At 42.8% G+C, this 16,597-nt stretch overlaps 1 protein-coding gene across 3 annotated transcripts; it reads right to left on the bottom strand.

The window, feature by feature from the left end:
• Nucleotides 1-398: 398 nt before the first annotated feature.
• Nucleotides 399-15,849, bottom strand: ctnnb1 (catenin (cadherin-associated protein), beta 1). 3 transcript variants are annotated; one of them, XM_071469687.1, is made up of 17 exons: nucleotides 15,673-15,849; nucleotides 8,371-8,421; nucleotides 7,343-7,567; nucleotides 6,965-7,218; nucleotides 6,637-6,875; nucleotides 6,111-6,312; nucleotides 5,847-5,991; nucleotides 5,532-5,635; nucleotides 5,226-5,360; nucleotides 4,770-4,973; nucleotides 4,135-4,293; nucleotides 3,744-3,863; nucleotides 3,280-3,430; nucleotides 2,870-2,991; nucleotides 2,650-2,710; nucleotides 1,511-1,761; nucleotides 399-1,273 (listed from the first exon to the last, which is right to left on the bottom strand). In XM_071469687.1, the coding sequence occupies exons 2-16, from the start codon at nucleotides 8,381-8,383 to the stop codon at nucleotides 1,547-1,549; spliced, it is 2,349 nt and encodes a 782-aa protein (XP_071325788.1). In that variant the 5' UTR covers nucleotides 8,384-8,421; nucleotides 15,673-15,849; the 3' UTR covers nucleotides 399-1,273; nucleotides 1,511-1,546. The 3 variants fall into 3 exon arrangements, with proteins under 3 accessions (XP_071325788.1, XP_071325786.1, XP_071325789.1); XM_071469685.1 differs by having other exon boundaries at nucleotides 399-1,197; XM_071469688.1 differs by lacking the exon at nucleotides 15,673-15,849 and adding an exon at nucleotides 14,490-14,730 and having other exon boundaries at nucleotides 399-1,197.
• Between the last annotated feature and the right edge of the window lie 748 nt (nucleotides 15,850-16,597).

The following is a 16,597-nucleotide window of genomic DNA, read 5'->3' as shown; positions in this document are numbered from 1 at the left end:
TTGCTACGAATCTGTTGTTTGATGTGTAAAACTGATGTCACGCCTGTGTTGTTGGGGACATCTGTTACCTTTGCTATTTGATGCCCTAGTTCTGCCTTCTTATGGCAGGAACTTAAGTTTTACTAAGGAGCATACCTATTATGTTGTGTTGTACATCAGGCCGACCGGTAACTGATCAAAAAACCCTTTTAGTTGAGATACAGCTCAGTACTACATACCTCTGAGAAAACACTGGTTATGAAACTGGTCAGACTCATTTGACTTGGTCTTGATTGTAAAGGTAACCAATATGTAATCAAATAAGGTCTTTAGAAAATTTTACCACATGTGGTTGTCTTGCTGTGTAACTTGTGTTCTGGATCTAAGGTGTAGGTGAAATGAGACGTGGAGACGTCCAGTTGAAATGACGGTCCATTTTATTGTTTCAGAACACAGCAGGCTACAGCAACCAGCTCCTCCCACTACCCCACCCCTTAGTAACAGCAGAACAGTAAAAGCCCTCCTCCACCCCTGTCCTGTCACAGCCACACCCATCCAGCTTAGGTCAGCTACACCCCCTTTGGAACAGCAAAGACACATCAGTGTCCACCTTTAAAGCAAGAAAATAGCTTGATATTTGGACCATGACTTCCAATTCATGTTTTTTTATACAAAAGCTACACAATGTTACACTTTATCATCAGAATACAATTCAACTGATTAACTTTAGTGTTTGGACACCATTTAAAATGTGATCAGATTCTTTACTTGGATGGAGCATTACCACTAAAAAACTCAACACTATCAGAGACTTAAAATACAAGGGACTGCAAAAACAAGAGATGAGTATCATAATTCAGAATAATGAAAAAAAACAAACTAGAATCAGTTTGTACCATTACAGACTTAATGAAAATAGAATAAAAAAGTAAAACAACCAAAAGAAGTAAAAATGAAAAACAAAATACATAAAAAGTGTTTTTGAAAATCAACCGTTAAGATCAAAATCCGTGTGTCATGTCAGGATTTGATGTCAGCCCCCTGTCAGGCTGAGAGACCAGAACAGAACCGCACTTAAATCTTGTTTGTCCCAATGGAGTTCCCATAGACAGGAAACTCTGCTTGCTGTTGTTGAGTCATCTTCAGGCACTTTCTGAAACCCCGCCTCCTCCATATGGGCGAATCACAATGCAGGTTCATCCAGATCACATGATACAGCTGCAAAGGGAGGAGCGAGAAATGAGCAGAAAGAAGGAATGAGGAGGAAAAACAGGAGGAGAAAGGAAGTAGAAGACTGAGCACAGGCATTGGTAAAGACCACACACACAGATCAAACACCAAGTAACATCACACACACCACATCACACAGTTTTGCAATTAGAAGCAGTGTGACCATGCAGCAGCCTCAGTGAGTAAATCCACTCTCCCCTCAGCCATTTTGTCCAGACAGAAAACATCCCTGCTGTGTTCTACTTTTACATCTTGCCCAGGAAATGGCTACCACACAAGGCTAGCGTGAAGATATTCTTACCTAGTAGAAAGTGTAGTGTAATGTTGGTCTTGGTATTTACAGGTCGGTGTCAAACCAGGCCAGTTGGTTGGAGTCGCCAGGTGGCAGGCCCTCTATCAGTTCCTGGGCGTGTCCCAGGTCAGGCAGCCCCTCTACAGGGGGGTAGTCCTGGCCTGGGTGGTGGCCACCACCCAGATCATGGTCCATCATGGGCTCCATGCCCATCGTGTCCCCTCCGTAACCTCCCGAATGGAAGGAACGGTAGCTTGGGTCTGAGGGTGGGGGAGGAGTGGATGGAGGAGAGGCAGGGGAAGCAGAGCAGTTGTTAGAAGCATGTTAACAAACCAAGCTGTCACACAGTAGTATGATCACTCAAACGTAACACTACACAGCAACACAGCACACTGCTCAGCCTCAAAACGACTGGTCAACTCAGTTCAAATTACAGCTGTTAAAGACCTTGAACTGAATTCAGGCGAACCCTTGGCCTAGTTCACTGTTTTGTTTGGTTTCACCAACAGAAATCCATCTGCGGTGGCCTGCTCCTTTTCCAAAACATTTACTAACTTGAAGTCTGTTTTCATGTGTCTGGCTAAGAGCCAATTAAAGCCAATACTGCTGGAGGAAGGGAGAGCGGTGCAAATTAAAATCAACAACCATCGCACACCCCTTAGCTTATTGATCAGTACACAGTCCAAGGTCCTGGTACACTGGCAACATTTAGATGGCCAACTGTGACAACAACTAAAAGCAGCAGTATTGTATTTCTTAGAGCCACTTGTGTTATTCTGAATGACAGCAGGGATAAAATCAATCTCCATCTGTAACTTGAAAGCATTATTGCCCTTCACCACTGTCTCAAGTTGCCTGAGTATCATGACCTTTAACAACCAATCCTGTCATCAGCAGTAATAGCGAGGGACAGATGGAGCACAGTCATTGGACTGTGACAAAATTTACTTGAGTTATATGGGTTAGGAGAAACTATCAGGGCAGAATTAGCCAGAAAAGAAAGGCAATGACTGTATGTCCAATCAATATGAAAGAAATCAGCTAACAAGTTTTTATAACAGCCTAATGTCTCTCTCATGACATCCTTGTCCCCTCCTATGTCACTCACGGGAACCTCCCAGCCAGCCAGAGGTGAGGAGATGACTTACCTTCCTGTCTGTAGCCCAGAGGCTCTCCCTGAGCTCCAATGTCCAAACCCAGGTCTCCAGTCTGCAGAGCAAAACAGACACACAGACAAGGATGATCAGGTAGCCTGCAGGCATTTCTGCACTGAAGTTTACTTCAAAATGTAAACAAACAGAGCATTTTGTCTGTACAAATACACTGATTAGCAATTCAGGAACCAATCTGATTTTGAGTGCACCATACCTCATTCCAGGCCATTGGTTCTGTTCTGAAGAGCGAGCTGGTGAGTTCTACAGAGAGGCGTTTCTTGTAATCTTGGGGTTTGTCCTCTGACATTCGGAACAAAACTGCTGCAGCATAGGTGGCTGAGGAAAGATGGGGGCGTTATAGATTAGTCACCGTTATTAATAAAGCAATAATCAGCTATCAGAACAGACAAGTAAGATGCCAGGTACTGCCATAATTATGGTTACAATATTAAATGTCCATGTCACACTAAAATGCCCCACTTGGAAAACATCACAAAAACAATTATTTCTAAGGGACAGTGTTTTATACTGTCATAGCCCTGCTCTTCTAAACATCTGTGAAGCTCAAGAGTAGCCTTCATGTGAATGATGGCAGTGTGTAAATGAAGGTGTTTTTGTACATACCAACTCCTTCATTGCGGCTGTGCAACAGCTCTGTGAGTGGGGCAGTAGCTCCCTCAGCCTCGATGGCCTCAGCAGCTTCTTTGTCCTGAGCCAGCTCACACAGGACGCCTGCTGCAACACGCTGGATGTTCTCAATGGGAGAATACAACAGCTGCACACACAAATACAGACAGGATGCTTAGAAAGAGTCTGAGTGTGAGGACACACACAACAGGTGGTACATTTCATTGTTCTACCTCATTTTGACACGTATTGAGACATTTCCCCCATTTAATCCAAAAATATCTCAGACAATTTAATCACATCACTAACAGATCCAGATCATTATCCTTGAACTCTTGCATGAAAATTAAATTTGCACAGTTGAAGAACAACTTACTCAATATTATTTGGCTTCATTTTTTGAGATGTGCTGGCATAATTACAGCATGACAGCACAAGAACAGAGGAAAAGCTAAATTTACCTGTACAAAGAGTGGAATGGTGTTGAGTCCTCTGATAACTATTCTGTTGTGGACGTCTCTGGCCAGGATGTGGAGTGCTCCTGTGCAGCCCTCTACAATCTCCTCCATACGAACTCCCTCCTAATAACAAACACTCGGTTAGTAATGTTAAAACTGTTGGAAGCCCTTTAGAACTGTCTTAAAGTGGTGGGTACCCAATTTCTGGTGATAATGTTTTTTCAAGTGGCTAGTCAGTAACAAATCTGACACCAGGTCTAGATCACATTTAAAATAACAACAACAACAACAACAACAACAACAACAACAACAACGGCTTTGAAATACTGAACTGCATGTTCCATACATCACTACATGGAGGTGTGTCTACACAGAAGGGTGTGCATGTTCTCACCACAAACTGCTGCTGTGTGCCTCCCATGCTGGTGCGTCTCTGTGTGTCTTGGTGTGCTCTGACCAGCAGCTGAACCAGTCTGGGGATGGCTCCCTGCTCCCTCAGTGGAGCGTGGTTTGCAGGGCACAGAGCCAGGTTACGGATCAGACCAACTGTAGCCTGATGGGAGAACACAGTTAGAAGTTATTTAAGAGTGCTTTAAATGTCAATTTTAGGCAGCTATTGTTACATCTGATCAGAGACCATGGCCAAAAGCTGTGTTGCACAAGTACAAGATTTTAAAATGCAAAACACACAACAAGCAAGATTTGTAGAGGTGTTGCAGATTTCAGCAACTCACGGCAGTAAAGCAGTGCATTCTCAGGGCAGAACAAAACATTAAATCCTAGGACACTCAAAGGAGATCAGCTGCCAACATGGGTTAGTAGCCAGCTACACTTTATCACAGAGACAATACTGTGCTTTTAAAGCCAGGTTTGGCCCATTATTCTGGCTTCAAGGTGTGGTCAAGTGTAAAACTGCTTCAGTGGAAATACCACTTAAACAACAGCCAAATAACTGGCTGACAATATAAAAAGCAGCTTTTTCAGCACGGACTGCTGCTGGCAGGTCTGCGTGAGTGAGTGTGTGTGTACCTTAATGAGTGGCCAGTGTGATGGCGGATGCAGTAATTTGACGACCACAGGCAGACCATAGTGCAGCCTGACAGCATTCTGTGCCATCTCGGCGTCCTGGTGTCGAGATGTGAGGTGACGCAGGGCACAAATAGCTGGCTCTGTGATGTCTTCTCTGTCTCCTGCCCGAAGCACCGTGCGAACTAATGCCTCAATACCTCCAACCTACAGAGACACAGACAGATTAATGGCTACATCAGACATTCAGTTTTATTGTCTGGATAATTTATAGAGATTTAGCAGATGTGGAAAAACTTGAAAATTAAGAACACAAGACACTATATTAAACACATTATGGACTCAAACCTCTTTAGGTTTTTGTAAATATCAATGTTAATTTCACTTTAGATTTTTGACAGTACAATAACTGTGTGTGTGTGTGTGTGTGTGTGTGTGTGTGTGTGTGTGTTGACTCACCTGACAGACCATCATCTTGTTCTTGTAGTTGTTACAGGTCAGGTTAGACAGAATGCCAGCAGCACAGGTCACCACATTAATGTCGTCACTGCCAAGCAACTGAACCAGGGTTCCTAACAGACCCTCCATCCCCTCCTGAAGAGAAAGACAGTAGTCAAGTCAGCATGGAAGGAATGATGGGTACATCTTTTGTCTTTGGATCTGCTCAGCCAGAGTGTGAGCTCCTGAGTCTACTACGTAAATGTAACTACTTCTGTCTTTCACTGACAAAACTTCAGTGTTGGTACAAGGGACAGTTCTCATCACCTGTTTGGTGGCAGCATCTGATAAGTTCCTGAGAGTCCAGAGACAGTTCTGGACCAGTCTCTGGCTGGGGTCTGTCAGGTGGAGTCCCAGAGCCTGCATGCCTCCTGGACAGACAAACAACCGTGGAAAGAATTAGGTTTTAACATGTAACACATTTGAACAATCACAAATCAATAAATTGATTGTTATTTGATTATTATTTTTTCACTGCAGTGGTTGCTGTCATAAATAAAATAAGCCAAACATCCATGAATACACATTATACACATGATATTCAGGCTCATATTACAAACACTTGATGTTTATGAGACATACCAGCTTCTACAATGGCAGGCTTGTTACTGGAGCAGACTGACAGCACTTTGAGAACTCTGCTTGTGGTCCACAACAGCTTCTCATAGGTGTAAGTCCTCATGATGTTGACCAATGCCTGGGGGCCACCACTGGCCAGGATTATCAACTATACAAACAAAAGACACAAAAACATTAAGGGTTTAACATTAAGGGTTTTAACGTTCTCATGATGGCCACAGGAGTACTGCTGCCCTGCAATATCAAACTGAGACTCCTTCTACTCACCTTGCTTTCCTGGTTGCCATAGGCCAGTATCTGGAGACAGTCAGTGGTGATGGCCAGGAACTTGACATTGGTCTTGTTGAGCAGAGCAACCATTTTCTGTAGACCACCAGCTAGACGGACGGCCATCTTGGCTCCTTCCTGGTGCAGGAGGAGGTTGTGGAGGGTGGTAATGGCATAGAACAAGACAGAGTCCACTGGTGAACTGCAGAACAGACAGAGTATTATTAGATTATGATCCCGCTGGGCAATGACCACAACTAAATAATATTAATTAGGTTTCTCTCCACATCCTCTGCTTTTGGTAAGTTGACAGCCAGTTCCAATTTATCATGTTTTTTTTCTATCACAGTTGATGGGCCACTGTATCAGTAAGTAGCAATTTGCTAATAAGGTTAAGAAAATCCTTCCGTTGTTAAGAAACCACCCTGCTTCCTGCCTTCTTGTACTGGTGAGTTACAGTGCATCAAACTAACAAAAACCCAAGGAAAAAACCTCCAACCAACCCCTCCATCCTCCTGTCACATACCCGAGCATTTTAACTAGAGCTGGTATTCCTCCAGACTTGAAGATGGCCAACAGGCCCTCTCTGTGATGGGAAAGGTTGTGCAGTGTTCCTGCGGTGCAGCGAGCCGTCTCCACATCATTTGTGTTCTGCATGGTCCTGACAATAGCAGACACCATCTGAGGGGAACGCATGATGGCGTGGCGAGAGGCTTCTTTCTTTGACAGCTGGTGGACCATCACTGCTGCTTTGTTTACTACAACCTATAGGAGCAAACAGAGATGTTATCGAATGATAGTAAGGAAGAAAAAAAAAAAAACATTTCAGCGCCACCATTTCCATGGACAACTACCTGGTCCTCGTCATTGAGTAGTTTGGTGAGTTCTGGTATGGCTCTGGTTGCCAATTCAGCATCATCTTGATAGTTGATCAGATTAACCACAGCGTGTTTGAGCATTTGCGAGGGCTCTGCCAGCCTCTGGACGTTGGTGGGGTTTGCTGCATCATACTGTGTGGAGGGGATCTGCATGCCCTCCTCAAGAGTCTCTGGAAACATCGCTGCACGCACCCGCTGGGCACGTGTCATGGCATACTGACCATCTATGTCTAGAGGAGACAACAATTGTTTAGTTGTATTGGGTTTAAAGCTGCTATTTAGGCTCTGCATGTCCAGTCTTTTGATGTGCAGTGAACAGATCTTCAAATGATCAACGAATGTATTATGACTCACCTTGTACTTGTTCCTGGGAGAAGTTCTGGTTGAAGCCCTGCTCCCACTCATACATGACCTGGTTGTCGACATCCTCTTCCTCAGGATTGCCCTTCCCACTGAGGGATGGAGCAGTTGTGGTGGCTCCTGAATGGATGCCTGAATCCAGGTATGACTGTTGCTGCCAGTGACTGACTGCTGCCTTACGGTCTGGCTCCATGGCCATATCCAGCTCCATCAGATCAGCTGTAAGAGACAAAAAAAAAAAAAAACATACACACATCAACAAAATGAAAAACATCTGTCAGTGAGTCTCACCAACCTTGCAGTAGCTGAATGCAATCACAAAATGCAATTTGGTAATCTACATTCGAGCAGATGACAATAGGATCACAATGCAGAGAAACAGGTGTCGTCAGCTTTGTAATATCTTAGGAACAGTGTAGTGAGTTCTCTTTAGGTGAGCCGGCACAGTTTGACAAGAAATATCACAGCAGATATAAACCAAACAAAAACACCTACTGTACACCTATACAATTATTGCCAAGAAGTTTAATCACCATTATGAATCAAGTTTCTGATAACAGATTTCATCATCACATTTAACTGCACTTGATAAAAAGGACGACTTTGAATGACGGAAGTCTTAATACGGGAAAACTAGTTGTTTTTTCAGAGTAACACTGAATGTGGTTTGAGGTGTAGAGGGTACAAACTGCACTGAACAGATTTCTCACCTGCTTCCTGTGTTTTTAATTTGCACACATTTTAATTCTTTGATAAATGTAATTTACCAGTATAAGTCTCTTTGAGCTTTAAGTTTAATTTCAGACATGCTCCAAGTCTCAGATTAAAATCAATAACTAATTCACTTTGCACTAATGAGAAAAAAAAATCTGTACCACGAGAAGGAGCAGTTGTAAACTGCTGCAAAGTTTAACACATTGCATACCAGTCAATGCATGTGTGTATGAGAGTGTGTGTGTGTGTGTGTGTGCACGTGTGTCACAGAGAGAGATGCAGAGTTGGTGTCTGAAAACTTAACTCACCCTGGGAAGCCATGTTCCTTTCTCAAACTGCGACCGACACAGCTTCCTGATCTGAAACAGAAAAAAAAAAAACAACAAAAAAACAACACAATTAATCCAAATGCATTAGAAGCATCTCATCTTCCCTCCATTCTGCTCACTGCCCATCCTCTTTCCTTTCAAACATCACCCATTTTATTTTAAAACACAAAAGAGTTAAAGGCAGAAAACAGACTTTCAGAAATTATCACCAGTGTTTGTTAAAAAGAAACCCAGAAGCCCAGACAAGTGACTTTCCAGGGCCTTCTTTCCTTTCCTGCCTCCTCCCTTTCTTGGATTTCCTCCTCTGTGCAAGGCAGCCATGCAAACAGCACGGCAGCTCACACACAAAGCCTCCATTAAGTGTAGCAGCTAGGAACTATTTAGGTGAGGAAGGACAGGGGAAGTGGAGCACTGGGTGGAGAGAAAAGAGGCAGGAGGAGGGAGGAGGGCATACACATTCCTGCGCCGGCTTTGAAGCTGAAACCACACTCTGCAGGAAAGTAAACACTGGCAATGGCAGGAGAGGTAGAGCGAGTGAGAGGGGATTAATTCAGAAAAAAAAACAAGGAAAATTGAAACAGAGGTATTTTCAATTCATTCTCAAATCTAAATGTTATGACAGTAACACGCATAACAGGAAGCGGGGAAAATGCAAAAGAAAATCTCAGCTAAAATGAGAAACAGAAACAGAGGCTGTGGATCCTTATTCACAACCTCTTTGTCAAACCCTTCCAAAAATATCTGCGGTCATTCCAAATGAATCCTACAGGACAACGTCGACCAAATCCCTTTTTAGTCAACATACGAGTCTGGACATGAACAAATGATCAGGCACACAGGTGGAAAATAAGGATATGGCGAAAAAAAATGAATCATGAATTTATTTCTAACCCTCAGAGAGAGATGGCAAGATACAGTTCTCCTGCAGTGAACTAACCCAGCGAAAACCAAAGACACCAAAAATGTACAAAGCACTGTGTTTTTATTTCACAAAGTGCAACCAAATATAAATCTTGTGCGTCATATTTGTCCAATAATGCGAAAGCAAGTACACAAAAATCAACTTTGATCCAACAAAAGCATCTCTTTGGAGGATTATTTTTCAGTTGTCCCCACTGAAATGTTAGATTCACATTCAGAGCAGACGCTTTCTGCCGCAAGGCTTGATGCAACAGGTGTGCAGCTGTGTCACTGCTGTAGTGTCAGATGTATCTAGTGACACCGACAACTTTGATGGTTGCCTGAAAGAATTTTTAAAATGGCTGTGAAAAATATTATTTGATATTTCAAATTTCTGTGTGATCAGAGCGGCTCGCAGAATCTTGACAGGACATTATCTGTTTTTGTAGTATGTAGTAGAATATAATACAATGCAATCAGTCACCTGTAGCTGGGAAATAACCAGTTACCTTTAACTAGTAATACAGAGGTAATACAAGATTCTGCCAGATGAACCATTAGGTCACCCAAAACATAATTTGGGAAAACAGTAGTGAGGACTCCCAAAAGTGCTGTTAAATTTAGTTGTGACCACAACAAATTTATCAACTTATAGTCTATGGCAAAGTAATCCCCAACCTGGTTAAAGGCATTGATATTTATAACTCTGAACAACCTTTTGTTTCACACACTGAACCTAAACGTTTTTGGCCAAAGGTTAAGTGGCACACATTGTGGCTTGCACAGTGAATTTAGCAAACAACAGCAAATAGACTGGCTAAATGTGATTAAAGCCTGTAGTCACCCAGTTGTATTAAGTAGGAAAAAGAATCTGTTATACATTAGAAAACTCATTTCTTACATCTTAAATTTAAGAAGTGACAGCCTGTTTCAAGGAATGCAGTTTTTGAGTGTTGATAACCATTTATAAAAAAAGGATTGGGTGTGTAAGTGTCTGCCAAGGATTTGACACACTGTGCTTACGGAGCTTATGCTCAAAAATACCTTAAAAACAGCCCACAGTTTTAGACATTGCAGGTTTAATTGTTTATTCTTGGTAGCTTATTATCTTGTCTGCAAAAGACTCCACACTGTAAGTTTTCCAAAAGAAGAATATAACTGAATCAAATGAAAACAACAAAGCCCAAAGAGAAGACTTAAAGGCCGACCAAAGGAAACTGACATACAGAAAAACACAGAAGTCTTGCTCATCGTGGTAAAAATCAGTCTGATACCACTGCCAAATGTGTAGGAGTTTGTGGCATTAAATAGCCGCCAATATGCAAATAGGCCCAAGGACAGCAAAAGTACTGCTCCGAATTACTTCCCTCCTCTCACACCCACACCACCCAGCTCAGCTGTGTCATTAAAGCACAATCTTGAGTCAGGCTCCAAAACTGCTGCTTCTAACCACAAACGCACCAACTCAAATTCACTGTTGACACGCCATCCTCCAGTGCTTTGCAGGCCTGCCCTCACATAACCTAGCCCTGTCCTAATGGGAGCCATATGTCCCGTACAAGGCTGCATAAAAATCAAACATACAATCAAAGCACACAGTGGAACCATTTATCATTCAAACTTGTGGAAAATGTGGTCCTTTACATCTGGCTTTGGAAACTGAGCCGATGATAGTTTTTTTTGATGGCTAAACAAGAAAAGTCTGGTCTTCAATTGAGAGGCACAAATGGCAGCCTTACCATAAAGTCAGACTGAGCGTTAACACAAAAAAACTCATTACAATAAGAGCTCCTAGATATGAGGCTAGCAGGCCGACCACAAACATCTAAACGAGAGGTTTCTTTGAAGCCAGATGTGAAATCCAATATGTAGAGTTGTGCCTGGTCCAGTTAAAGCCATATAACTGAAACCAGATGACTAATGAGTGACACACACAAGTCACAGAGTCAGATGGTTGTCTTGTGCGGTGTAAGTGGGATCAATTGAAGCGTATGCTACAAAGGGGGAGCTGAGGCAAAGAAGGAAGGCACACATGCTTGGATAGATCCAGCACGCTGGTATCTTGTGTTCTTACTGCAAACACACAAATGCGAATGTGGATGGCACAGGCACAAAACACTCAAAGCTATATGAAGTGAAGTGTAACCGCAGCACTACTGTCCCAAGTCAATACTCAAAATGACAGGCTTACTGCTCCAGCACAGAACTGGATGGCTGACCATAGTGTACTGCAATCTGTTACACTGCCCTGAATATAGTAAGGAAAAATATGCTGTTCAAATAGGGAGTCAGACTTCATTAATCTGTCAATGACGAACATGAAACCGTAACATAACGTTAAGATGAAAACACCACAACTATTTCTGATGGTTTTACCACTAACTCAAACAACAGAGAAGGGTACCAGCACAGTCTCACAGATCATAGAGAACAGGACTACACTCTGGTCACATTCAGACCTGGTATTAACATGCGTCCTGAGTGATCCGATCACAAGTGGTCAGCTTTAAGCACGTCTGTTCACGCCTGGCTTTAAAATGCTTCTCCACGCGTCTCCAGGGAACACTTTTGATCAGATCTCACTTTCCCGCTTCATATGCAAATAAACAGGTATGCGTTGTTGTTTTTAGCCAATCTGACACTCAAGTCCATTGTCAATGTGCTTCTGTGTATGTGTGTGTGTGTGTGTGTGTGTGTGTGAGTGAGAGCGTTGTGCACAGCTCTCCAGTGAAATAAGGTTTGAGCCATTAGAAATAATAAAATATTTTCGGTTTCGGTATTATAAAACTGTGACGGGACTTAGACTGTGGCACAGGACATCAGTAGAGAAGGCGGTCCTTCAATGTGGCCAAGACACATTTGCTAAAAGAATGTGGCCACATGTGGCCCAGACCACCTCCGAATGTGGTTTGAGACACCTATACTTAGAACTGTCCACCTGTGATCAGATCACTCAGGGCGGATGTTAATATCAGGCCCGAACAGGGCCTCGGGCTGAGCTGGGCGTAGCACAGTGAGGATGTTGACAGATCACAAAGGCATACAATAAGAAAAAATATGTAGAAATCAGGAAGAGTTATTTCAATCATGAATAAATGTTCTCAAAAAGACTTGATTTCTATCACATACGTGTTGGCAACCTTAGCTCTTTGAACCATCAGGAATTCCCACATGTAGCTGTTGCTAAATTGCACAGAGGCCATCTCAATCAAGACTGGGCACCAAACCAGATGACTGACAACATTTATGAGGCAGCTTTATTTTAACTCCTACAAATAAAATAAGACATGACCAGTGGGTTATTAGAGTTCCCCAGTGACACCAGCACAGTCTAATATGCCTTTAGAGTTTAACCCAATTATCTGAAAACATCGGCAGCTAGCTAATCGAGCATGAAAAAAAATCTATAAGCTATGTGGGAAATGCTGCATTCCTAAACACCTTCAAGCAAAAGGAAAAAAAAAAATAAACGGCAGATGCAGCAACACTGTAAAAATGCCACTGCTACATTATTGCCCTGTGAAGATCATCTCTCGTTGCATTTTTAATTTGTGGAAACTTTAAATAAACCAATCATAGACGGGTTCATTCATCGCAGTAATTGGCAATAGCTAAGCACATCTAAATTCCGTCAGCAAATCTGAGCCAGACTGTCACAAAATGAATCCAGGTGAGCCTCGATATTTACTTAAAAAGAGGACAGTATGATATTGCCATTAAAAAAATAAATTAATCACAGTATGAAACACACTTCCTCTAATTGCATTTCACTCATTTAGCCTGCAGACCTCTGGAGTTTAATTTTATCTTCCCAGAATGCTATAGCATTTAAATAATTTATACAAGATTAATTTGTTAGAGGTAATACACAGTCCTTGAGTAAAAGAAAAAAAATAGAACAGGACTTAAAAAGAGCCAAACCCATCTAAACTCCTGCACAGCCCATTTTCTCTCAAATGACAAAAAACAGTGGGTTCAATACATTTATAGAAGTTGATGACCCAAACAAGCTGCATTATCGGCACAAGCAGGGAGGCAGGAGCTGCCACAGGCGTCAGTGTTAGCCATGTAATGTGCAGGGTCAGCAGCACTCACTGCTGGCTGCCAACAATACGATGAGCTCGATGCCTGCAGCCGCTGCAGTGTTTGGTCTGTGCCTCAACTGCAAAATGTTGCATGCCCATGGAGAAACAGGAGCCTCTGAAAACATCCAAGCAACTTCCACATTTTGATGATTTTTCTCTTCTATTCAATAATTGTCAAACTCTTTCAGATGGAGAGAATAAGATTGCATTGATTGAGAGTGGTACAAAAAGCAGATAAAATCTTTGTAGATGTATTCTCCAAAAAAAAAAAGTCAGTTACTTGGAATCTTATCACCAGTAAACGCTAAACTGAACATTTATTAATACAAAGTGATTAAACTTTTCCTCTCCTCCCCATGACGGCATATGTGATGTTATCATAAATGCATTTCTGTAGAAACTAAATGAGCATCACCGTTATCATTTACATTTAAATATCTGCCTCTGACCTGCTAGTTGTTTACAAATCATCTAAATGAGGACACAGAGGTGGAGTTAAAAGAAAGAGAAAAATTACAGTATTAGTTAACGAGGACGCCACTGGAAAGGTTCACGGTAACAGTCTTCCTGCGAATGGATTACCTAAAAACATACCAACACTACCGGTGTCGCCCACGCTTCCGTTGTAAATATTTGAAGGCACTGTTGAAGAAAATTTCGCTGACAACGTGAGAGGTCTGTCCATTTTTTTATTGTTCCATTGTGTAATCAGAGCGGGGATTTCACTGAGGAACCGCAGAAAGGCGAATGAACAAAATGTTAAATCACTCTAAAAACAAAACCAAGAGACAATGCAGAGACTATATGTCAGAGACTTGTGATATCAATACCAGTAATTGTGTTAGAAACTCCACCCTGCAATCTTATTTAAAATAAACTACTTTAGTTAAAGGGCTTCAGAGAATAAAACAATCTGGAGCCGCCGGATGAGGTGTCAACATCCTCCAGCCGCAGTTTAATCAGCCCATCTCTTTCTGAGTCATTATTTCCGATGCAACCAAAACATGATCAATGACGTGTAAAAGCCATCTTATCCGAAACACATCACTCCCCACGCCGTCTTGCACCAGTAAAACCACATAAGTCAAACACCTTTTCCAGAAGCCACCATACCGCTTGTTTTTGTTGTGTCGACAGGCCGGCGAAGAGCAGCGAGGTCTCCAACTTTCCTGCGGAGTGACCCGCCTGTCCCTCTCTCCAGCAGCCAAACACACACCTCTGGCTGTGCAACTGCACCGTGCGAAAAAGAAACACCCAACACAACAGATCAACACACAGTATCCAAATAATCCTTCAAATAATGGTGTGCTGCAGCCCTTCTCCTCCACAGCTGCTGGCTGCCCCTGACTTTCCTGCTCCAACACCACTGACTCAAATTTCACACTCTGGCTCCTCCTCGTCTTTCTCCCAGAGCACAGCGGCTGGGAGGAATTTGTCGGTCTTTGTTTAAAAGGACGAATGGAAAACACTCTTCCACGGACACTTCACCTAAAACTAACTTCAATACGAACCATTAATATTAGTTTAGAGCGATTCAGCCATCGCCGAGCCCTGTCTAACATCAAAGTTTCGAGCAGTTTTGAGTTTTATGAAGTTCAAACTGAACTTTGAGAGAAATGTTTGCGTTAAGGTTAACCCCACTTCACCAGTTTTCATAACTCGGCCAACGACTATCAACCAGTTTATAAAACACAAAGCTGGACACACGGCCACAAGACACCGAGCTGCACACGCGTTTATCTTCGCCCCGTGTTAAGTTATGCGTTTGTTGAGCTAAACCAGCTGCAAAAACAAGGTGAAACTCAAGTCGAGCAAACACGAGTCGGAGCAGTCCAGCAGCACAACTGGGCTAACGGCGGTTGGGCTAACTAACCCGGGCTATCACTAGCTAACGGCAACTATTCAAACAAGCGAACCGTTTACTCCCAAATCCCGACGACGGTTACCCGAGCTGGCAGGGAACGAAAACCATCTCATACATCTACCTACTGTCTGCTTCTTCTGCCTTTATTAAACAACTCAGGACAACGCTATCATAAAGTCAGTGAATATCGTCAGTAAAATATACATATGTCCCCATAAGGCGGCGTCTGGCAGGTCCCAAATATCTGCCGTGAGAGCAGCTGGTTCGCTAGCTGCTGCTGCGGCGGCGGCGGCGGCGGCGGCGGCAGCGGCAGCATCCCCGGTCGGCCCGCACACAGCAGTCTGTCTCCATTCCTGCTCGCAATCAGGGGGAGCCCGACAAGAAAAGAGGGAGAAACTGAGCAGAGCCGATAGTTTAAATGTTGAAGCCTACCCTTGCCAACACAGCAACACCGTCCACTCGGGTCCTGGAGAGTAAAAACCACTTAGAAATGGGGAAAAAAAGTCGAGGAAAATGTGCAGACGAGCGTCAGCGGGGAGCCCTCGTCCACTCCCTCCGCAGTCAGCCGATATTAACTTTGCCCGAGCAGGAGAGACTGGGAAATGTAAGATGGCGGCGCATTTATATAGACCGGAGAACACCTCCAGTGGTCACATATCCTGCCGTGCGCTCAAATAAAATAGACACTAAAAATCAAATAAAGCTTTAATTCATAACACTCTTTCATACATCGGTGCATACATTACCTACCATAATGACTGCACGGCTTGTTAGTGAGTTTTAGTTGATTTGATAATGTGAAACAAACCAAAAATCACAGTCTACAGCATGAGTATGAATACACAATTGAATGAAGTTCCGGCAGACTAGAAAAGGGAAATCCGATTCCTTTAAACCTCATGGACTGTGAAAAATTTCCTTCACCTGTACACAGTAACACCTCCACCTATGACGAGTGAGGCAGTGAGAGTTTGGGTGTTTATCATCAGTATCCCCCTGCCCCAACTGAGCAAACAAATAACCTCACAGATTTAAAAACAATTTTAAGTAGTTCACAGTGTCAGTAATAAACAGTAGCCTAATGGAAAGTCAGTTCAATAGACAAATCTGTGTTTCAGTTGTTACCTACATTCATTGGCTACTCAAAAAGCTTAAAAACACACACACACACACACAAAACAACTATAAACAAGGAAAGCCACAAAAAATCATCAAGGAGGCTTTTTTTCCCATTACATTGGCAGTCCAGTGTCAGTGGTCTCAAGAGCTAGTGTTCACAAACCAATGTTCTGTTGGACATTACACTTGTTGTGTGTATGCATAAGTTCAGCAAGCATTTCTCTGGGTGCAGGCTCAC

This window comes from Trachinotus anak, unplaced genomic scaffold, assembly GCF_046630095.1.
Source record: "Trachinotus anak isolate AG129_WGS33_773 ecotype Australia unplaced genomic scaffold, CSIRO_AGI_Tana_v1 ptg000032l, whole genome shotgun sequence".
Taxonomy (NCBI): domain Eukaryota; kingdom Metazoa; phylum Chordata; class Actinopteri; order Carangiformes; family Carangidae; genus Trachinotus; species Trachinotus anak.
Note: the sequence above shows the minus strand (reverse complement) of the source record. Positions and strands in the feature narration are given on the sequence as shown.

Bases quoted from the DNA above. Each gene is read 5' to 3' on its own strand.
- ctnnb1 (XM_071469687.1), bottom strand. The intron at 7,219-7,342 runs GTGAGTCATAAT...TGTCTCCTCTAG, and splicing joins CTCCCAGGAACAAGTACAAG to ACATAGATGGTCAGTATGCC. The intron at 5,636-5,846 runs GTATGTCTCATA...TTGTCTGTCCAG, and splicing joins GCCTGCCATTGTAGAAGCTG to GAGGCATGCAGGCTCTGGGA.